Source organism: Lepidochelys kempii, chromosome 19, assembly GCF_965140285.1.
Source record: "Lepidochelys kempii isolate rLepKem1 chromosome 19, rLepKem1.hap1, whole genome shotgun sequence".
NCBI lineage: Eukaryota > Metazoa > Chordata > Testudines > Cheloniidae > Lepidochelys > Lepidochelys kempii.
In genome coordinates, this window is record NC_136398.1 from 2,134,474 (window position 1) to 2,158,291 (window position 23,818).

A 23,818-nucleotide genomic window follows, 5' to 3' on the forward strand; every position below is an offset into this window, starting at 1 on the left:
AAAGAGCCATAAACGCTGAGATACAGAACAGCTTCATGGTGGTAATTTGTCTGGTGACACTTATACAATGATCCAAGCCAGCAGTGCAGCCGGCTGTTCCCTTCTAATCATCACCTGTTGCTCTCAGTGATGTGATCCCCAAATTACTACTGATCAGGGGATCATGCATGGAGGTTTTTAAATATTTTAATCCTAACAAGGGCCATGCCACCCACGAGAGATTTCTCTAGAGATGCAATTTAGCCTCAAAGTATTTTGTGATAGATCCTTGCTTTCTACTTGAGCCTTCTTTGAAATGCTTCCCCGCTCTTCCTGCAAAGAAAAACCAAAAAAGGAAGTGAGCTGTAGCTCACGAAAGCTTATGCTCAAATAAATTGGTTAGTCTCTAAGGTGCCACAAGTACTCCTTTTCTTCTTGTGAATACAAACTAACATGGCTGCTACTCTGAAACCTGTCAAAAAATAATTGTATTTTCTCATGAACCATTTCACTTGAAACCTGGTCCTCACATAGGGGGGAGGAAAGCCTGCCCCCATGAATCCTTAGCGCCCCCCATTTATTATGGCTCCAACAAGAGGGAAGGAATGAACCCCTCCATGCCTTCATTATGCCTCTGTTGCTTTAATGGTCCCATGAGCCTTTTCAGGCACTGAAGTCACTCCCCTGCTTTGCAGTCTTCTGAATATTTCTCTGTAATTTGAGCAGCACTACCAGGTTCTCACTCAGAGACCTTCAGCGTGTTATCTTGTTGGGCTCATTTGATCTTCCCAATTCCCCTTCCATTTTATATTCTTTCAGTTGGCAGCCGGAGAAAGTTTTTATCTAATTCTTCAACTCTGGCTTCAGTCAATGGGTCTGGCTTGCTCACTATATTTTATGTACTCTCAATGTAAAGCCCTGGCACACTTCAGCCCAGGCCATTAAAGAAATGGGCAGTATTTAAAGCCGACTTTAATTTCAGTACAATTTTGTCTTCCTTTCTAATTTTTTTTTAAAGCAGAGGGATGGGAAAGGGATAGACCAATCAATACCTAGACAGACTAGTAATACTGTAGTGCTCAAACCAAAGCAGGGTGCTGGGTGCTGTGCAAACACTGGTAAGAGATAGCCCCTGCCCCAACGAGCTCACAGTCTAAACAGACCAGGCAAACAATGAGAGGAAGGATGGAATATTATCCCCATCTGACAGATAAGAAACTGAGGCACAGAGAGAGGAAGTAACTTGCCCAAGGTTACACAGTCAGTCTGTGGCGGAGCCAGGAACTGAACACAGACTTCCAGAGTCAAGATCCTCCGGTCCTCTCAAGTGGGACCTGGCAGTGACTGAGAGTTCAGTAACAGTGTGTGAAGTAATTTGGGGTCCATGTCACTAGAGTCTTCCACTTGTCCCTTTATGGGCAGTCTTAGCAGAGATGTCTACGATTCAATGGGTCATGGAGACGTATGTGTCCCCTCCAGGGTGGTTCTGGCAGGTTGGGATTGAGACACCCTAGTAGGGCAGAGCCGGGGAAGCCTCCAGTGCTGCTGCCAGTCGTGCACCTGAGTGAAAATGCGGGGCAGGATGTGATCCGGGAGAGGAACTCACATACTGCACTGACAAGCACATGGAGAACAGAGATGGACAACGCTCTTCATCACAGCATTTCTGACCAGACAAATGTTCCAGTAATCATAATCATTCCGTTTTCATCGATCTTTGGAGGGTTTTTGTTGGCGGGGGAAATCATTCATTTTCAGTTGCCAGATTTCACTTAATACCCAAAAATGCTGAAGAAATGTTCTGATGAAAACTATAAATGTCATTAACGGGGAAAAAATAATTCCCCAACATGGAGGAATGGACAGATTTATCTATCAGTTTTCTCGCACAGCACAAATATACTCAAAATTAATTTGCAAGATTTTGTGAAGTACAAAGTCCTGTGATGCCCCATTTAGTCTATAGCCCGGCAAATTCAGGATTGCTCCCTACCGGGTATTTTCTAGTGCTTTGTTCAGTCTAGTTTTTAATTTTCCAATTTTAATATTTAATGTTCTACATGTGCAAAGGTGAAGGTGTGCCACTTTCTGCAAAAGCACTGTTATAAGGTTCCTTTCAGTGCCTAAAGTCTGAATTCTCCTCTCCCCAACCCCCCCAAAGACATCTGTCCCTCTCCGATTGAGGAAACCCCATGAAACTAAATGGGACATCTCCCCAAAGAGCACCACATCTGGTGGAGACCTACAAGTTATTTTAAAACACCTCTCCTAACACAAACGGGGGGCTGCAGGATTTGAGGCAGGACTACAGGGATTTCTAAAGGAAGCTGAGCTGATAATAATTAATATGTCTGGTTCAAAAGCAATTATGCCAATTATGTCTTTAATTTAATCACTGCAAAATTTGGGACTCTTAGCAAATGTGAATAAACAGCTCTAAAAATATTAGCATCTCTCCTGACGAGAGCCCCCTCAGGATCCTGGTTGAGTGAGCGCCGTTAAAAGATGTATTTACCCATCCATCTCAGGCAGGGCTTTCAGCTGTGCCGAGAGGCGACTACAACAGGCTGTTGATTTTGTCTGTAAACTGCTGGGCTGGGCATGAGAACAGACCTGTGCAATTAACAGACTCCTCCATTCACCAGCTGCGCTGGGTCTGCACATTGCTGAAGCCACGCTGCAAGCCGCGGTACTTGTTGGGTCTGGAGGCAATGCTTCTGTTAAGTAGCCCACTAGAGCCTCCCCGGCTCAGCAGGTATTTGCTGTGTTAAGCTCATCTCAGCTGCAAGTAAGTCTTGGCAGAGCTACCCCCATGACAGGGAAGAGGGGTTATGCTTGCCCAGGTTGCTAGGTGCTGAAATGGAGCATCTTGCATATTCCTTCCTTATACTCTTACCTGAAGTACCTGTCCCACAGTTCCTAGCACATCTGTCTGACACAGAGCATTCTGGGAGGTTTTGCAAGGCCACTGGTGCATTGTGGGTCACTGAGTCAGCAGCTAGTTCAACAGTTGCATCTACCACCCTCTGGCACGAAAGGAGTTCTGAATTAGTCAGTATTTAACCCTGGTGAAGCGTATTCTTCTCCAAATGGCAGTTAGCAAACTTGCAAAGCAGCGTGAGAACGTCTGTGCTTGGGTGCCAGGGGTGCTTGAGGGGGAACAGTAGCGGTTAGCCTGGCATATTTCAGTAGCGTAGGCAAGCCTTGACAGCAAAGTTATTCTAGGGGGGAAAGGGATAACTCCAGTGGGGGAGATGCAGGAGCTCCCTACTTCTGCTGGGAGGCTGTACAGGGTTCCACCGAATGTGCTGTTGTGCCCACTGCAAGAGACTTGTGTTTCTGCAAAATACTCCTCTTCCAACAGCAATTAAAACACAAACAGATCCTCCTGTGCTCCGGGGGGAAGTAGCTCCCCAGCGTCTCTGAAATACTACACTTTGCATGAGATGATGCTGAGAAATTATTGCAGAATCTGCCCGGTGGGCACAGAAGAGTCCTTTGTTCATACTAGGTGCGAGAGGAGCTCCTGTGTTTGTGCCTCATTCCATTCCATCAGCCTCATGCTTCTGCTAACTGTGTATGACTGGAAAGTCCTCTGCCATGCTTTTCAAAAGGGGCCGGTGACTTTGGGGGCCCAGCCTGAGACGCCGTGAAGGGGCCTGATGCTGAGCACCCACCGTCTGAAATGCAGGCCTCTTTATCAGGGGTCTCAAGTTGGGCTCCCAAAACTTGAAGTTCCCCAAACCCCTAATCACATTTGAAATTCTTGGCCAAGCTTCTCCCTGGGTTTAAGCGATGGAGAAATGTCAGGGGTCAGCGGGCGCTCTGGAACAGCTCCATCTGGAACAGCTCTGCTTTTCCCGGTCCATTGGGCCCTTCTCATGCAACCTCCCAAACACCACACTCTTGCTTTCCACAGGTTCAGCCCGTATGAGTGGTACGACGCTCACCCCTGCAACCCGGGATCAGACATCGTGGAGAATAACTTCACCCTGCTCAACAGCTTCTGGTTTGGAATGGGAGCGCTAATGCAGCAAGGTACGGCTGGCCCCCCTGACCCCCCACCACACCCACACCCACACTCTGCTATTTTCTGTGACGGTGAGAGCTTTTGTTTGGTGCCTGATGTTTGACAGGAGCAAGGTAAAGCACAGTTGCGCTTGTCAAAAACAACCAACTGTAGCAAAAAGAATAAATGTGGCAGCCCTACGCCCGGGTTGCAGAGAGGAGCTATGTTACTGCACGCTGACAGGCACAGACATTGGGTTTGAAATTGTGAAGTTTGTCTCTTAACGATTACAGAAGTGCTTGTCAACACCGGCTTTTTGTCTCCACGCTGGGTAGGCAGTTAGCTGCAGGAACTGGGAGATCGCTCTCCGCTGACAGTTTTACTGCTCATGGCATCCACCGTGGGATGAACTATTTGTCTCTCCTGTTACTCTTTCTGATTGAGATGTACCATGCACAAGTGGCGAGCTCAGATAGAAGCAATTCTCCAGAGAGTTGGTTGGATGTGTGTGTGTTGTATACAATCCAGGGCTTTGCGTTATCCAGCTGCACGTGCGCCAGTGAGCCTAGTGCAAACAAGGCCAGACAGGGGTTAATTAGATAAATGCCTAAGTGGAATTAATCTGATCCATGGAAACCAGCCATGACTTGGAGCTCAGGAGGGTCCTGGAGTCTATGTAGGGCATAATTCACTTGCCATGATTTTCCTTTCATTTGTAGACTGTGCTTTCACTGCTTTGTGTAGCTGGCGGGAAATAGGGGAGAAAGGACATTAAAACCAGTTTGGCAAAGAACTAACCCAGCCTGAGATAGGAATCCAGCTGCCTCAGCCGAAGGCGTTGGTACGGAGACTCTCCAGAAAACCTGAACAGTTCCTCATCTGTCACAGGAGGGTGGGGCTGGAGGACTCTTCTTTGCTCACCCAACAGAGACCGGCGTGTTCTTTTTCACCTTATCTCCTCATGAGGGTGGAGGCAGGAGAGTGCTCACCTCCTGCTCTGAATTGTTGAACACAGAGATTGTTTCTACAGTAGAAGTCACTGTAATTTATTTGGGGAAGCACCTGCCCCGCGGTAAGAGAGGCTGACCTAGCGCAGAATGGAATAAGCGCTTCCACGAGGACTGTCAGTTAAAGCCATGCTGCCCCATCTGCCATCAGCAGAGACCTCTAGCTACATCCTTCTCATTATAAAAAAGCCTCCTTTCCATTGCCATGTTCTTCTTACCCTCCAAGTTCTGAAATCGCCTGGACCTGCTGACCTCCCGGGCATGGCACAAAGCCCATCTGTCTGAGCCGGCCTCGGCGTAGGACTGAGGGAGGTTTCAGTCTGGTGGGAGGTAGGGGGGCCGTGTTCAAATGTACTAGTCCTGTGAGGGGTGACTGGATGGTGCTCAGTAGGGCAGGATAAAGGAGGTGTGGCTGCAGCTGCTTTATGTTTGGCAACTCCAGCGTCACACGGAGCTTGACATTGGAGTTTTACACAGATGCCAAGAGTGCCCAGATAGGGCTGCCAACTTTCTAATGGCAGAAAATGAACACCCTAGCCCTGCCCCTTCCCCGAGGCCCCACCCCTTCCCTTTTGACCCCACCCACCAGGGTCCCTTTTCGACTGGGTGTTCCAGTCGAAAACCAGACACCTGGTCACCCTATGCCCAGAACATGGGGTAGAGTTACCAGTAGGTCTAAATTGATATAAAGACTAAATAAATAAAGTGAGTTACTACCTCTTAGGGGTCCAAGATTCAGCCTGGCCCCAGCTTCACCTCTTTGTGTGGGTGAAGTTTCACAACTGCTTATCTTTGTGCCTGTTGCTTATCAAGGATGCGGAATCCCCCATTTGGACAGCTCTGCACCTGGCTGTTGGAGCAAATATGTGACTTACCCACACATGCAAAAAAACCAACAATACGGGTGCAGTTTTTATAGGCACAAACTATGTCAGAAATAGGGAGTCTGAAAATATACCCCTAAAAGATCAGCTGGAAGTGCATTTGTGTGTGAGAATACATTATGTTACAATCCATCTCAGCTGCTTAAATTCACCAGGTGGAGCAGTAGCCCCCCATCTCTCTTTCTCTGGTGACACAGCTTTAATAATTTAAGTGATTCATTTACTTTCAGGAAGATCTAACCTGCCTCACACCATTCACTGGTCGTTAGTAGAACCAGTTCTCACACAATGCATGCGGCTGAGGGTTTAACATTTCTTCCCACATGGTGACTCCATCCTAGCTCGGCATGGAAGGGAGAACAGACAGTGGACAGACCCTAAAACAACAGAACCCTTTGAGAAAGGCTTTGGTCAGTCACTAGGTATAGCATCCAAAATATCAGATGGGTTTCAGCTCAGTGAATTGAGAAGTTCAAAAACTACAAACACATCCACTGATCCTTGGCACAGGTAATTCATAAAATACTCCTAGATGATAATAGGGCTTTCTGCTGGAACACTCATTTTGATGGACTCCATAGCTGCCAATTAAATAAAGTGCAATTGAAAGTACCTTCAAAAACCTGTTTTCTTAGCTAGCAGTGTAAATGTTCATCACCTAAGGAGAGCTGTATAATGAAAGTACAGTCTAGTGTCTTTCCTCTCCCACATGTCTTCTCCACATCCCATCTGTGTTCCAGTCTTGAGGAAGCCATACAAAACGTACTAGGGCACTTTCCCAAAACGCCCTTCGATGGTGTCTGCAGGAGTTAATGTCTGAGGAGTTCTTTGATACCATGGTGACAGGAACCTTAGAAATAGGCTGGATGGATTAGAGCAGAATTGTTTCAAGCTGAACAGAGGCTCAACGTGAGACTTCTCTTGATTAGAGTCTTCCAAATTTCCAAAAACAAACTTTAAAAGTAAGTAAACCAGACCTGATGATCTGTCAAGGCCCAGCAGTGGGGCACAGTACGTGGCAGAGACCCAGAATGCGGGACATAAAAGAACTACCCATGCAGGAAACAAACAGCTGCAGGAACCCTTTGCTTAGTGTGACCAACTCTGTTTATAGCTTCAGTCCCAGGATGCTTTATTCTTTGCTGTCAGTAATTTTCTGCAGTCGAAGTGAGAGGCTGCCATGGAACTTTGGGACTGAAATGGGGGCTGTTTGAGAGGGATGACTTAAATGAGTTCAGAAATACCCAGGTCCGTCACGATGCAGTCGTCCATGGGTTTTGGAGCTCAGCAGTCAGCGGTACCCTGCCTCACTTGGGTGTCATTTGTCTGGTTGCATATCCAGGAATAAGAGCAACACTGGACCAGTGGAAGAACAGTATCTGAGCGTTTGTCAGAAAGAGACCTATGGTGGGGTAGGGCGGTAAATGAGAGAAGTAGGAGAGAAGAAAGACACATGTTTGTGGATTCAGAAAAAAAAGTTATTCCAACCAGGTTTTTAAGATGAAAAGAGAAGTCAGTTTGTACAGGAAGTGTCTCGTGCTTTTCTCCAGACCCTGAACCTCCATTGACAAAAGGCTGTTACCCTGGGAGCAACGCTGGGCTGTATCTGCATTGCTGAATCCTACACTTCTCCCTGGCTGCACACAGTGGGTGCAGCTCAGGTCTAGTGCAAGCAAGCACAGCTCCACAGGCCCTCGGTGCCCTAGAAGAGCCAGGGAAACTCACTCCCATCCCACACGTTACCACGCAAGGTGTTTTTCCTGGTACGGCTCACTTGGCTGGTTCCAGCTCCTTTACAGCTACTGCAGTTCCATTTGGGCTCTTCAGTCGCTTGTCAAGCACCATCTGGTTTTAACGTTTGCCCAGATTGGAGCAAACAGTCCGTTTGCGAGAGGATTGAGCTCGAATTGGAAAGGAGTGTCTGGATTCAGATTGTGAGAGGTGCCATGGATGGCTGTGGACTTACTAGGGCTATAAACCCTGCCAGCTCTTCTGTAGAAAGAAAACTTCAAGATAAGCTGAAACTTGTCTCACCAACTAATTTCACATAGGGCCTGGTCCAAAGCCCACCAGAGCCAATGAAAAGGCTCCAATTGGATTCATAGCCATGACCATTTACACCAGAAGCTTGTTCCTACACGTTACACTTGCCCAAACGAGGACATACCATGTGACTTGGCTGTCCAATCAAAATAGTTTGAATTTCAAACGTGGCATACATGCAGTGAACTCTGCACAAGGGAGTCCCAGTGCAAGGATTTGTTTGGTGAGTTATTTTTAAGTCAGGAATAAAACCCAAGCCAGTTGTGATCTGGTTGCAGACAATTCAGGAACGGAGAAATGAAATGTATCGCACGCATGATTAAATTATGAATTATTCCACCCAGATCCACTTATGGTCACGGCAGGGAAACTAAAAGAACCCAAAGCATTAGTTCAGCAACACCCACAAGAAATATTGTTCTGTGTCCCCCTGCCAGCACTGTAGCAACACTTAATAAAGATTCTTCCCAGAGCTGGACAAGGTCAGTATCCAGGGAGACATTGTAGCAGGATGAATCATTCCCTTACTGGACGCAGTTAAATTAGAGGTCCCCTGTGTTGCTTTTAACTCCATTCTGCATCTGATTCAGAAATGGTTTTCAGAGCCACGCCTTCAGCTACACCAAAGGATGAGACAGAATGGAGCAGGAATAAGTTCTTGATGAGACAACCTTGCTTCCTCAGGCACCTAATGCGGGGGCAATGCTGCATTATGTGCCACAACTTTAACGCCACACTCCTTAAATTACCTTGCAGAATCCAACTTTCCATGCAAATTCCAGATCAGAAATGTATTCTGACTGCAGCTGTTTCAAACCCAACCCCTTTCCCCATTTTTAATCAGTGTCTCACGAGATTGCAAAAATAGCACAGCCCATTTAGTCCTTCATCTCCGTTCAGTCACAGTCATTCCAGGCGAGTTACACCTTCCATGCTGCACAAGATCTCCTACTTTTCTACCTCCAGCAGCTATTCAAAGTAATGGATCCTGATAATTTCTCTCTTGCATTGTTTGATTTTTTTAAGCCTTGTGTATTTGAATACTCCCCCCAGAATGAGGCCTTTGAGAAGTAATTCATATAAAAGTAAAGCGCTTTTTAAATGGCAGAGCAAAACACTCATAAAAGTTCATAAATGACTTGCTATTTAAATCTCATAAAAGCAGCCTAGTTAATTACTTCAGTTTTGAAGGTTTCCTGTAAACTGTGCACTGTACCCAAGGTCAGCAACAAAGAGAGAAAATTCTGCAAATGCTACAGAAAAAAAATACAAATTTCTTTGCATGCAAGACGTCTGGGTAATTTGCATTAAAAACAATTGGCTTAATTTGTGCAGTTGTTACAGTTCAGCAATGTGACCTAGTGCTTGAAATATATACTGTTTTCTTTTTATTTCTTTTCTCTCTTTCTTTTCTGACTCCTTTCAACTGCTTTTCCTACTCTCCTAGGGTCTGAGCTGATGCCCAAAGCTCTGTCTACACGGATCATTGGCGGCATCTGGTGGTTCTTCACGCTCATCATCATCTCGTCCTACACAGCCAACCTTGCTGCCTTCCTGACTGTGGAGAGAATGGAATCCCCCATCGACTCGGCAGATGATCTGGCAAAGCAAACGAAAATAGAGTATGGAGCTGTGAAGGATGGAGCTACCATGACCTTCTTCAAGGTGAGATCAAACATATGCATTCCACCCTCCAGGCAGAAATGCAAATGCAAACACACAAGAAATAGGACCAAAGCAATGTTCTTAGACCAGAGGGAGTAAGAGCAGAGAAAAACTAGTTATGTCACATAGTCCTTTCCCCCTCCTCTTAATGCAAGATTGTTGTCTCTTGCATCTTTGCTAGGACTTTGCCCACACCCATTATAAGTCATCCAGGCTATGGAACATCCATAGCTCGCTTCTGCCCGATGCTAATTGGTGTTAGAAATTTTAAATGGCATTGATTTTACAGTTTCCGAGATACAAAGGACACTGAAAGCTCAGACGCTCCAGATGGAAGGTGTATTCCCAAATCAAGGCAGAGCTTCTGTGCAGCTTGTACTAAACTCCTCCAGAAAGTCTTATTTTCCCCAGGCATCTTCCAGACCTTCACAACTCCCCTAGTCCCTCCATCCCCAATGAGGATGCCCTGAAGCCCTTGAAGACAAACTGATAGGCTTCTAGATGAATTCAGAATCAAGAGGAGAGAGATTAAAAATGCAAACTAGAGCTGAACAAATGCTGCAAACACCTTTCCACCATTTTTTATTTATTTAATTTTTTTTGCATTTTTAAGCAACGTCTCTTGCCTCATGTGCATTCACTGACCTTTTAACATAATCATGTCTTATTAGCATGAATGTTCTCAAATAGCAAATCTCAAACTTTCTGGGACCTTTCAGACCAGAATCCTGAGAGTTCCATTCACTCCGGCAGGGAACAACACCATGTGATATATCACCAACCACAACTAACCCACACAGCTCAAACAGAATGAAACAAAACACACTGAATAATATTGAAGAACGGATAAGTGGTTCAGCAGACGGCTCGGATCTGCTAACCTTCTGTGGCCTGTTTTTCTCACAGGTGCTAAGGGAGGGGGTGGTTTGCACAGAGAAGGTTTTTTTATTTACTCATAAGAGTATTAGGTAGGGACTGAGTAGCTACTTATCTATCTAGGTAGGAATAAGTAGTCTGTTCCTTGTTACAGTGTATACTAGTATGAAATTGTCCATTTTTAATTGTTATCAGGTCTTGTACAGCACAGGATGGGCACCTGCTGATGGTGTTACATCTTTGATAAATCGTAAGAACAAACAGCATAAATAAATTCAAGAAAATCATGTTTTCAGATGCAAAGAGATAAAAGTAATCAGATAAACTTACTTCATGGCCTGCTAGTAAGTAAAAGACCCTTATCTCTGCCTTGGGCCTATTACATACAAAGTTTGTGTAGTCTCAGGTTATTCCCTTGCTACAGGGTTTTTGTTATAACACTGTTCTTCCCCCATCTCTGAACACAGTGGGCCAAATATTTCATCCATACTAGGTCAACAGGGTTGCAGAGCTGGAATTTAGGAATCACAAGGAGCAAGAATATTTCCGGGATCATTCCACCAGTGTCTTCAGAAAACAACGTAATGCAATTTTCTGCCCACCCCTCCCCACATATTTGTGGGAGCAAGGAAATACAACCCATTCGTTGTCCCAGAACTGCACTTTCAGGTCTGACTAGTGATTTGGGGTAACAGACAAGCGCCATCTTAAAGGATCCTGATTCTCAGTGTGTTGGTGTTCAACACTTTATGAAAACCAGGCCCCATGAAGGTGTCTCACGATGCAAATTTAAACCCCAGTCTACAAGTTAGCTGGTGTGTGACTGACAGCAGGGTTCCGATCGTGTTCCCAATGCTAATGCTAAAGGCACAGAATGAACACAAGCCCTGGACAACAAACATCAACCAGTTTTCAGTCAAAAGAACAGTTGTTGGGACACAGACAGAAGGTTCAGCACATGTTGAATTTGCTGGAAAAGCGTTCTCCAAGTGGCATGGAAGAGGCTTTAGTCTGCCTAACAGTCGACCTTTGGGGTTTCCACCCTCTCCATCACGCTAGCTCTCAAATCCAGACAGACAGCAAGAGTAAGTAATTTCCTGCTCTAATATGAAGCGTATTAAAGAAACAAAAAGAAAAGGAGTACTTGTGGCACCTTAGAGACAAACCAATTTATTTGAGCATGAGCTTTCATGAGCTACAGCTCACTTCATCGGATGCATACCGTGGAAACTGCAGTAGACATTATATACACACAGAGACCATGAAACAATACCCCCTCCCACCCCACTGTCCTGCTGGTAATACCTTATCTAAAGTGATCATCAAGTTGGGCCATTTCTAGCACAAATCCAGGTTTTCTCACCCTCCGCCCCCCCACACACAAAGTCACTCTCCTGCTGGTAATAGCCCATCCAAAGTGGCCACTCTCTTCAAAATGTGTATGATAATCAAGGTGGGTCATTTCCAGCACAAATCCAGGTTCTCTCACTCCCTCACCCCCCTCCAAAAACCACACACACAAACTCAATCTCCTGCTGGTAATAGCTTATCAAAAGTGACCACTCTCTCTACAATGTGCATGATAATCAAGGTGGGCCATTTCCAGCACAAATCCAGGTTTTCTCACCCCCCCACCCCCATACACACACAAACTCACTCTCCTGCTGGTAATAGCTTATCTAAAGTGATCATTAAGTTGGGCCATTTCCAGCACAAATCCAGGTTTTCTCACCCTCCGCCCCCACACACACAAACTCACTCTCCTGCTGGTAGTAGCCCATCCAAAGTGACCACTCTCTTCACAATGTGTATGATAATCAAGGTGGGCCATTTCCTGCACAAATCCAGATTGATAGAGCCAGAAGAGTTCCCAGAGGTCACCTACTACAGGACAGGCCTAACAAAGAAAATAACAGAACACCACTAGCCATCACCTTCAGCCCCCAACGCATTATTAAGGATCTACAACCTATCCTGAAGGATGACCCAACACTCTCACCAATCTTGGGAGACAGGCCAGTCCTTGCCTACAGAGAGCCCCGCAACCTGAAGTAAATACTCACCAACAACCACATACCACACAACAGAACCACTAGCCCAGGAACCTATCCTTGCAACAAAGCCCGTTGCCAACTGTGCCCACATATCTATTCAGGGGACACCATCACAGGGCCTAATAACATCAGCCACACTATCAGAGGCTCGTTCACCTGCACATCCACCAATGTGATATATGCCATCATGTGCCAGCAATGCCCCTCTGCCATGTACATTGGTCAAACTGGACAGTCTCTATGTAAAAGAATAAATGGACACAAATCAGATGTCAAGAATTATAACATTCATAAACCAGTCGGAGAACACTTCAATCTCTCTGGTCACGCAATCACCGACATGAAGGTCACTATCTTACAACAAAAAAACTTCAAATCCAGACTCCAGCGAGAAACTGCTGAATTGGAATTCATTTGCAAATTGGATACTATTAATTTAGGCTTAAATAGAGACTGGGAGTGGCTAAGTCATTATGCAAGGTAGCCTATTTCCCCTTGCTTTTTCCTACCCCCCCCCCACGTTCTCGTTAAACTTGAATTTAAACTCGGAGAGTGGTCAGTTTGGATGAGCTATTGCCAGCAGGAGAGTGAGTTTATGTGTGTATGGGGGTGGGGGGGGGGTGAGAAAACCTGGATTTATGCTGGAAATGGCCCACCTTGATTATCATGCACATTGTAGGGAGAGTGGTCACTTTTGATAAGCTATTACCAGCAGGAGATTGAGTTTGTGTGTGTGGTTTTTGGAGGGGGGTGAGGGGGTGAGAGAACCTGGATTTGTGCAGGAAATGGCCCACCTTGATTATCATACACATTTTGAAGAGAGTGGTCACTTTGGATGGGCTATTACCAGCAGGAGAGTGAGTTTGTGGGTGTGGGGGGCGGAGGGTGAGAAAACCTGGATTTGTGCTGGAAATGGCCCAACTTGATGATCACTTTAGATAAGCTATTACCAGCAGGACAGTGGGGTGGGAGAAGGTATTGTTTCATGGTCTCTGTGTGTATATAATGTCTTCTGCAGTTTCCACAGTATGCATCCGATGAAATGAGCTGTAGCTCACGAAAGCTCATGCTCAAATAAATTGGTTAGTCTCTAAGGTGCCACAAGTACTCCTTTTCTTTTTGCGAATACAGACTAACTCGGCTGTTACTCTGAAACCTGTCATTAAAGAAACAGGAACCCAACAGGTATCTTAATTCAGGAAATAATACAACAGTAGCATCTGACAGGACTCAGAGAGTAACTAGCTACTGTGACATACCTCCAACCTATGTTAACCTTTTATCAAGCACTAAGTGCCTTGGAGAAAAAGATCCATGGCAAAGGAAAGGGGAAGAAAACAAAACAATAAACCAAAACGGAAAACAAACCAGAGAAAAGGAATCTGATGCCTGCTTTGTCTCTTGGCAAGTCCATGTTAAGGCTTTTAGGCCACACCTATGAAAGTCCATGCAGTCCAATGCCACGAATACATTGCAATCATGTCATGGAAGGCAAATTACTTGAATTCCTTCCATTTAAACGGAAATTAATTTTAGAAGTTGTCCGACACAGCAGAGAACATGCAAAGAGCTGTCGCATTTTACTGCTGCTTAGAAGATGAAAATTAATTAAGAGATTTAAGAAAGCCTTTGAAACCACAATTGGGTTGTAAAAGTATGTGTTAAAAATGAGAGAGAAGGAGAAGATAAAGGAGAGTGGGAATGGGGAGGAATTTATCTAGGAATTAGCCTCCTTTGCGAACATGACCTGGGTTTTTATGTTTTGAGGATGTATTTTTAATATTCCCTTGCAAGGAAGAGATTGAGACTGGAGAGTGCAGGCTTTTACCCTGTTATCCTGGTTGGGTAACAGTCCCAACCAGGTGGGTATGTTAGACCCTGATACACCAAAGCACATCAGAGCTTAGAAAGGGAAAGTTGTTAGCTCTGATGACTGTCTGGTGGCCAGTGTAAAAGGAGGTTCCAATCCAGCATCATTACACTGGGATCACACTGACGCTTACCAACTCCCATTACTATCGTATTTGAATACCTTGCCCTCATTAATGAATATTATCCTCACAACACCTCTGTCAGGTGGGGAAATCCTATCGCCGTTTTCACAGCAGGGGGACCTGAGGCCCAGCGCAGGTGAAATGACTTGCCCAAGTTCATATAGAAAGTCCATAGCTGAGTTGGGAATTTAAACCAGGTCTCCTCAGTCCCAGTCGAGTGCTCCAGCTGGTTCCGATCACATAACAGACCATTTGCGTGGATTGCCCTGGTGTAGGTGTTTTTAATACTGTGCAACTGCCGATTAAACCATGTGGCAAAGAACCAGAGTTGTGATTGTTCTTATATAGCCAAGCACAGAATTATAGCCTCGAAGAGGGAGTGACAAATATTATCATTATTATATTTTGCCCTGGTTTAAAGATTTCCATCCAAGGATCTCAATGCACTTTCTCACTATTAACATTAAATGTAAGGTAAAGCGTGAGTGCGCTGTGTGAGTAAGCTATGAATTCCCTGCCAGAAGGGAGATGCCAGGATTCAGAGAAATGGGGACTTTCATTGTTTGGATGGTGAAATGTGGCTGCTTTTCTGATCTGGTTAGCAGGCTAACCGTACTGAGAAATGTACCTTTCCCCAACCCCTTTATACCTTCCTATCATTTCAATTCAGCTGGAAATATATGGACCAAAACAGTTCACATCTTAGAAGCCAGGTTGTGCCTGGAATACTGTAAAACGCTGAATGGGTGTAATATAATAGCATTTAGATTAGCCAGTCAGCAGTTTAATAGCCAAGACTCATTAAAGGGAGCTGGTGCTCTGAATTTTAACAAGAAGAAAGAGCAGAGCATTTCCCTGCAGATTCACCGCCCGCTGTTGGCTATGACAATGGTGGCCAGAAGTTACGCTTTCCAAAGCCCATGCTTAGTTTGACGGGCAGCGGGTGCGCCTTCCTAAGGAAATGGGATTTTTTTTTTTTTCGGTACAAACATTGCAGAGCATTTCAAACTCAGTGTCAGTCTGCTTTTCGCAGTGGAGTCTGCGTGAGCAGGCTCCTCTTCAGCATGATCAGACATATTGTGTTACCTTCATAGGCAATAAAAGCTTAGAAGAGACATTAGGAGGAGGTTCACTTTCAGTGTTGCATTTTAAATATTCTTTGTAATGAGATTTCTATGTGGAAATAAAAGAGTGTGCGTGTGGGGGTGTGGGGGTGTGTGGGTGTGCAGTATCTTTGTAGCTTCTTAGCCATCTCCATCCCACCCATACTTTGGTTCCTCTCACGCATCTGGCAGAGTCTGTTTGTGTTCCACAGTATATTTTATTTCTCTGTCTTACGACTGGGAAGAGATGAATTCTCGGGGCTGCCCCCTTCCCCAACACGGGCTTTGTTTGCTGGAGCAGCCGAAATGCTCTTGTGGGACGCTGTGCGTTTGTCCTCCCTGGCGAGAGAAATGTGGCTCAGTTTCCTTAATTGGCATCCAGATGCTCCCACCCCAAACTCTGACCCAGACCCGTGGCTGGCGTAATTCAGCAGCCCCTCGCCATGACTTAGTACAGCTATGCCTGTGTACACCAGCTGGGGATCTGCCCCAATGTTTGCAAAGACACCCGCTCTTCATTCTGTTCATTGGGGATGATGCTGTGGCAGCCATTCTCGAGACACAGGGTCCTGTGGAACAAAGGCCCTGGGCAATTGGTGACCAAATGCACCCGGGTTGCGTGATACAGATCATCTTCTGGACAAACAGAGAAGTGCAGCGTCTGATGTCTATTTTAGGGCATACCAGCGTTGAAGGGAAGCAGACATCGCATCTGGCTCGCTGCAGAAAAATGCCCCAGGATTGATTGATAGGGGATTCCCCTATGAGATTATCACCCCTCCCCTTCTCCATGATCAGCTCTAAAAGTTCCCTCCCGCTCATTCTGGGAATCTGTATTCCCAGCTTCTCTGCTGCCTGGTTTGCTAAGGCTAGCAGCATCGTTTGCTAACTGCATTATGAAGACACAATATGTCACTTTGGTTTGCAGCTTCTCTAGCCTGTAGGAATGTCATAGAGAATTGCTGATGAGGGCCAGGACAGGAACATCTGCTGCTGCAAGGGAAGCTACAAAAGGTTTTCTCCCACCCACCCCACCCCCCGCCCGGCTCTCCTGTTGGTATTAGCTCATCTTAAGTGATCACTTTTCTTACAGTGTGTAGGGTAACACCCATTGTTTCATGTTCTCTGAGTATATAAATCTCCCCACTGTATTTTCCACTGAATGCGTCCGATGAAGTGAGCTGTAGCTCACGAAAGCTTATGCTCAAATAAATTTATTAGTCTCTAAGGTGCCACAAGTCCTCCTTTTCTTTTTGCGGATACAGACTAACACGGCTGCTACTCTGAAACATGATCAAGGTGCTGTCACTTGTGGAGAAAATGGAAGCATAAAGAAAAGGAAGGCAAAAGCCTCCTGCCACAGTTACCTGAGAAGACTCCCCACATGCCACCTGATGTCCCTGTCTGTAGGCAGGGGGACATCAGCCCAGACCTTGAAAGGTTTTTAGATGTTGCTACATTCAGCATCGTAACATCTAATTGAGTGAAGAGCCTAAATCTCATATCTCCAAAAGGGATTTAGCCACTTGAGTCGATGCTGAGTACAGCAAAGCCTAAATAGCTTGAAAAATGCAGGGCATGGCTTTTGCTGGGCTTGATCGAAAGCCCACTGGAAAGACGTCCCTTTGGCTCAGATCAGTCAGGCCTAACCGTGGCCTTGCTCTGTTGCCAACCTGGCTAGCTGCCGCCTATGCACGGCAAAGAGAGAGTTTTGCTCACTTCATCGTTGTGGAAAGAGCTTATGAGAAGCCATTTACTGCCAGGGAATGCAGGTCAGATAAGCTGGAAGACGAGGGTTCCAGGAAGAGATCAATTAATTTAGGAGCTGTATCTCGTTTCCATTATAGAAAATACCAGAAATACTGTGTTAAGAAGGATGCTATCTCTCTCAGAACAAAAATGCTGGTTATAATGTGCCTTTTGCACCATTCGTATATATTTCCTTGTACAGAAATGTTAAATTCTCAAGATGAAGTATCTTCAGTTTGTGAAAATCAATTTATTTCTTTGTATGGTCTGGAATTGAAAAGCATAAGCCTGAAAGAGACTTTCTTGCCAATTTCACTGATAAAAAAGCATATGTGTCTGGCAAGGCACTTTTATTTTGGCTCTCCTACACTATTCCATTAATTTATTTGAGTGACTGGTCTTGAAACACCGGTTATTACAGGCAGCTCCTGAGCTGTGACTGTAAAGAACAGAGTCAGAGTCATTTGCACTGTTCACAGCATTTTCTACGTTCAGTGTGCTTGTTTAGCTTTTTTGCAAGTACATTTGGTTCAGAACACAAGGTAAGGTTAGACTGAGAAACAGCCACATCCGTTTATCCCTCTGGTGTAAATCGATGTAGCTGCACTGATTTAAGTAGAGCTACATTTGGGGTGGTCTGGCCAATGTCTTTCTTTACCTAGAGATACCATAGGCGATCCCTGCCTTTCTAGTCAGCACTTCTGACAATCCAGTGTTCCCCAGCAGTTCTCAGCCAGGTCATTTAAGATCAGCTCTTACTACTCCAGAGCAACTGAGCACAGAGCTGCCCGGGGGGGGGGGGGTGTCAGGTACACCAGGTGTCAGAAATCTTCCATTATTCCCACCTGCCCAGATGGAACGTGTTACCAGTGGGACTGAATATCAAGATAGCAGATGGACATCACTTCAGATTGACTCTGTATTCAGACACTTCCATTAATTTGAACACAATACCCTATTAAAATTAAATGGCAATTCATTAGTAAGAATGTTACTAACATCCAACCACTGTGTTACAGACGTCCGTTTAGCATAGTTGATGAATCCCAATAATTTTTTTTATAATAATCATTTAGCCTTTAAATCAATAAGTGACAAATATCCAGTTACCTCTGAAGCAGGCACAATTAACTTCTTTCTTTACTGACAGTCAGTTTCATACCAGGCAATTATTGTGCATGTCCAAGAACTCTTTGATGACCAAGAATATACTTTCTGAGGCAATAGAACAATTTAAGTGGAAGTTAATTTGCTTCTAATCACAATCTAACCTGACCTGGAGCACTTTTCTTTGACGTGTCATAAATATGAAGGAAAGGGTAAACACCTTTAAAATCCCACCTCTGCCACCATGTCAAGGTTCTTTCCCCACTCTGAACTCTAGGGTACAGATGGGGGACCTGCATGAAAACCTGCTAAGCTTATTTTTACCAGCTTAGGTTAAAACTTCCCCAAGGTACAAACTATTTTACCTTTTGCCCTTATACTTTATCGCTGCTACCACCAAATGTCTAACAGATATATAACCGGGAAAGAGCCCACTTGGAAACGTCTTTTCCCCCAAAATCCTCCCAAACCCTACACCTCCTTTCCTGGGGAAGGCTTGATAAAAATCCTCAGCAATTTGCGTAGGTGAACACAGACCCAAACCCTTGGATCTTAAGAACAATGAAAAAGCATTCAGTTTCTTACAAGAAGAATTTTAATAGAAGAAAAAGTAAAAAGAATCACCCCTGTAAAATCAGGATGGGAAATACCTTACAGGGTAATTAGATTCAAAACATAGAGAATCCCTCTAGGCAAAACCTTAAGTTACAAAAAGACACAAAAACAGGAAACTACATTCCATTCAGCACAGCTTATTTTCTCAGCCATTTAAAGAAAACAGAATCTAACTCATATCTAGCTAGATTACTTACTAAGTTCTAAGACTCCATTCCTGTTCTGTCCCCGGCAAAAGCATCACACAAACAGAGAGAGCCTTTGTTTCTCGCTCCCTCCAGCTTTTGAAAGTATCTTGTCTCCGCATTGGTCATTTTGGTCAGGTGCCAGCGAGGTTATCCTAGCTTCTTAACCCTTTATGGGTGAAAGGGTTTTTCCTCTGGCTAGGAGGGATTTTAAAGGTGTTTACCCTTCCCTTTATATTTATGATAGCGTGAATGGAGACTTTTCAGTCACAGGGAGGGAGGATTAAGAGCATGAGCCCCTGAAAGTTTTTCTCTGGACCTTTACAATTCCTGCAGCCTTGCAGGATGAGGGAGTACCATCTTCACAGGAACTCGGTGCTTTTCAATAGAAGGCCAAGGCTGCACACCTCCCCATTTGCAATGATGCTAGCTGCCTCTGTCAACTGCATACCAGTAGAGCGGCAGTGGGTACCACTTGCAGTTTGCACTGACTTTTTACAGTCCAGTGCCCATATTTTTTCCCTTTTACATTGGCCCATATCTGTGATCGGACAGGTTCAAGCAAGCAACTAGCTAGTTAGAGATGGACAGATTTGTTTTTTTTCCCTTTTAATTAGAAAAAAGATAATATTGTACAAAGTAGCTGGACCTTATATTAAACTCTGCCTTGTTTTCACCAGCTTTTTACCTCCTCTTAGTTACCTGGTGTTAGCTAACATGAGTAAGAACACACCTTTTACCCTCGTGATGATAAGGACAATGTGACTAGTGGCATTTTGGCCTTGAGAAATTGTGAGGTTGCTGAAAGCATGGATTGGAGGAGAGCAGAAGAGGCAGAAGTAGCTTGTGTTCATGTATTTCAAGCTATGCCTCTGTCTGGGGGATCATATTGCCACATTTGCTCTCTTAAGTGGCTCAGCAAGTGTTGCTGGGTCTTTAATTCTGTTGGTTCATTACGCATGCATGAGTGACTGTAAGTAGCTGTTGCAAAGTGGCCAAACCAGACAGTCTATACGTAAAAGAATAAATGGACACAAATCAGACGTCAAGAATTATGACATTCAAAAAACAGTCGGAGAACACTTCAGTCTCTCTGGTCACTCGATTACAGACCTAAAAGTCGCAATTCTTCAACAAAAAAACTTCAAAAACAGACTCTAACAAGAGACTGCTGAATTGGAATTAATTTGCAAACTGGACACCATTACATTAGGTTTGAATAAAGACTGGGAGTGGATGGGTCATTACACAAAGTAAAACTATTTCCCCACGTTTATTTCCTTCCCCCCTCACCAACTGTTCCTCACACGTTCTTGACACACATTCTTGTCAACTGCTGGAAATAGCCCACCTTGATGATCACTACAAAAGGGTTTTTTTTCTCTCCTGCTGGTAATAGCTCACCTTACCTGATCACTCTCCTTACAGCGTATATGGTAACACCCATCATTTCATGTTCTCTGTGTATATAAAATCTCCCCACTGTATTTTCCACTGAATGCATCTGATGAAGCAAGCTGTAGCTCACAAAAGCTTATGCTAAAATAAATTGGTTAGTCTCTAAGGAGCCACAAGTCCTCCTTTTATTTTGCGGATACAGACTAACACAGCTGCTCCTCTGAAATTCATCAAAGTGGGATCTAAAGAGAAGGGAGCATTTGCCATTGACCCAGGTTCACACTTCAGGATGCAGAGTGAAGAGCCGGGAGATACCCTGCTGCTCTAGCACCCATTCCCCCCTGCACTAAATGAGATCATGTGACGGGGATGGGTTGGGGGGGAAATGGGCTGCCCTAGCCTTTCAAACTACTATTACGTTTTCTCAGTCAGTCAAAGGGAGTGATTTCAGGAGGCGAGAGGAGAAAAGTGCCTTCTCTGTAGGAAAGGTTTCAGAGTAGCAGCCGTGTTAGTCTGTATTCGCAAAAAGAAAAGGAGTACTTGTGGCGCCTTAGAGACTAACCAATTTATTTGAGCATGAGCTTTCGTGAGCTACAGCTCACTTCATCGGATGCATACCATGGAAACTGCAGCAGACTTTATATATACACAGAGAATATGAAACAATACCTCCTCCCACCCCACTGTCCTGCTGGTAATAGCTTATCTAAAGTGATCATTTTGTGCTGGAAATGGCCCAACCTGATGATCACTTTAGATAAGCTATTACCAGCAGGACAGTGGGGTGGGAGGAGGTATTGTTTCATATTCTCTGTGTATATATAAAGTCTGCTGCAGTTTCCACGGCATGCATCCGATGAAGTGAGCTGTAGCTCACGAAAGCTCATGCTCAAATAAATGGGTTAGTCTCTAAGGTGCCATAAGTCCTCCTTTTCTTCTCTGTAGGAAAGAGGCTTGTCGCATGTAATTTAAGTTGCCTAAAGAGCTACATTGCCTCATGCTAGTCCTATTAGCGTCCCTAAATGCAGCCGATTGATTTTTTGCCAGTTTACTTCTCTCTGTGCTTTAAACTGGGAGAACACTGATGTTGTTAAAGAGCTCTGTGTCAGAACCCAGGCAGCAGTAAATGCAGAGAGAGAGAGAGAGAGAAAGGGAATGCTCGTGGACTCAAAGGTCTCTGATGTGAACTATGCAAGTGTTAAACAAGTCGTTGTCGGGGAGGAAAGCGTGTTATTCACCTCACTTATGCATTGCAATGTATAGATATTTAATAGTCTTCTTTCAGAGGGGTAGCCGTGTTAGTCTGGATCCGTAAAAGCGGCAGAGTCCTGTGGCATCTTATAGACTAACAGACATACTGGAGCATGAGCTTTCGTGGGTGAATACCCTCTTTGTCGGATGCATTCTTTGCCGCTTTTAATAGTCTTCAGTGGCCTAAATTTCCTGCTGTTTTTTTTTGAGGTCCAATAGCTGCCCCAAATCTACTTCAAGGCATGGGTCCAATCCTCAGCTGGTGTAAATGGCCATACCGCCACTGAATCCTGGGGTGAGCGATATTAGTTAAGGATCTGGCCCATTGCAACAGGATTGCTCAAAGGACAGCTTTTGCTGGAGAGTACGTATGGGTTAGGGTGCGAGCCTGGGGCATAGGAGATGGGTGTTCAATTCCCCGTCTGCCATGGAATCCGTGTGTCATTTAGACTTTCTATGCCTCGGCTCCCTCAGGGCAGGTATTTCCCTTCCTCGCACAGGTGCTGGGGGGATGAGTACATCAAAAGCTGTGAAGTACTCAGATCCTACAGCAATGTGGCCCATAGAGGTACCTACGATAGGAGGAACTTGGCTCTGGGGCACATACGAATCCTCTTAAAACAGGGGGTTGGTTAATCTTCATTTCATGGCCAGGTACTCAGTGCAAGGAATAAATTGCAGACACGAGTGTGTATTTAAAAAAGGCAGCCATTTATTCCGTGAATGATGAGACCTCACACAGGGGTGTCCAAGTTCACCCCTTTGTATGCCTAGTGGAGGCACTCAGTGACCCCACACCTCAAATAGCCACCTTGCCAAATGGTGTAGCAAAAGAAATGGAACTATATGACCTGCCAAAGCCACATGGGCAGGCCCTTCACTTCAGAACGTATTGCATGGCCACAACCTCCTTCCCTTCTGTGCATCTCTTCCTGAGACCCGCGTCTGCTGCCTTGCCTAAGCGTAGGGGATGGGCCTCATAAATGGAAGAATTTAGATTACATGTATAGTGAGAGAAAGCTCAGACACCGCTAGCACAATGTTTTCGTCTCAATCCCAGAGTACTGGGCCATCTCATGCATCCCGTGCAACTGGGAGCCAGAAGCACAAAAAAGCCAGGTATGGCTTAAACAGTGCTGTGGACTTGTTTCATGCTCGCTCTGCTTGACACATTTATATTCCTGTCACATCCAGTGTGAGGACAGAATTTTTTGACACCCTGCATCCTCATCCTCTCCAACACATGGTAAATTTCATCAAAGAAACAGACCGAGCCTGTGATATGTTCTCCAAATCCGCTCCTTCTTGCTCAGCTGATGGTATCTGCCTGGATGATGCATGCTGCTATCTTGTGCAAACATATGGGAAGGGAGATTGAGGAGAGAGATTCTCCAACTGTTTGTCATGGAAAAAATAAATGACAAGACTGAGCAAGCACTGCCCCCTTACATGCCTCTTCAAAAGAGCTCTCACTTTGGAGAGCGTGGGAGTTTCCTCCCATCCTTTCCATTATTAAAAGAGCTACAGTCCTCGGTGACCCATTCCCAAAGGGGGAATAATTTCCCTTAGCCCAGAGTTGTAGGAAATAGATTGTAATGCACATGCAAAGAGACAAGTGTTATATGCCAAGGCCCTGGTTTGTTTGGTAGAAACCTGGTTCAGCTTGCATTTCTGAGCGGTTTCGGACCCCACCAGACTACATCCAATCCTGAAACCTGACCCAGACCCTCTTTCTCCAGTTCTACTTATCACATACACTTCCTGCAATAGTTCTGAAGTGAAGGGCCTGCCCATATGGCTTTGCCATGTAATATATTTCTATTTCTTTTGCTAAAGCTTTTGGCAAGGTGGCTGTTTGCTGTGTTGGGCTAATTTATGCCTGCACTAAGCATACAAAGG

General features: G+C 45.0%; 1 protein-coding gene across 2 annotated transcripts in view; it reads left to right on the top strand.

The window, feature by feature from the left end:
- Nucleotides 1-23,818, top strand: part of GRIK3 (glutamate ionotropic receptor kainate type subunit 3) — a 229,666-nt gene that overhangs the window by 201,684 nt on the left and 4,164 nt on the right. For both annotated transcript variants that reach the window (XM_073317613.2, XM_073317615.2), the window contains exons 12-13: nucleotides 3,899-4,017; nucleotides 9,370-9,587. In XM_073317613.2, coding sequence (XP_073173714.1) covers nucleotides 3,899-4,017; nucleotides 9,370-9,587 — 337 coding nt within the window. The remainder of the gene's footprint in view (nucleotides 1-3,898; nucleotides 4,018-9,369; nucleotides 9,588-23,818) is intronic.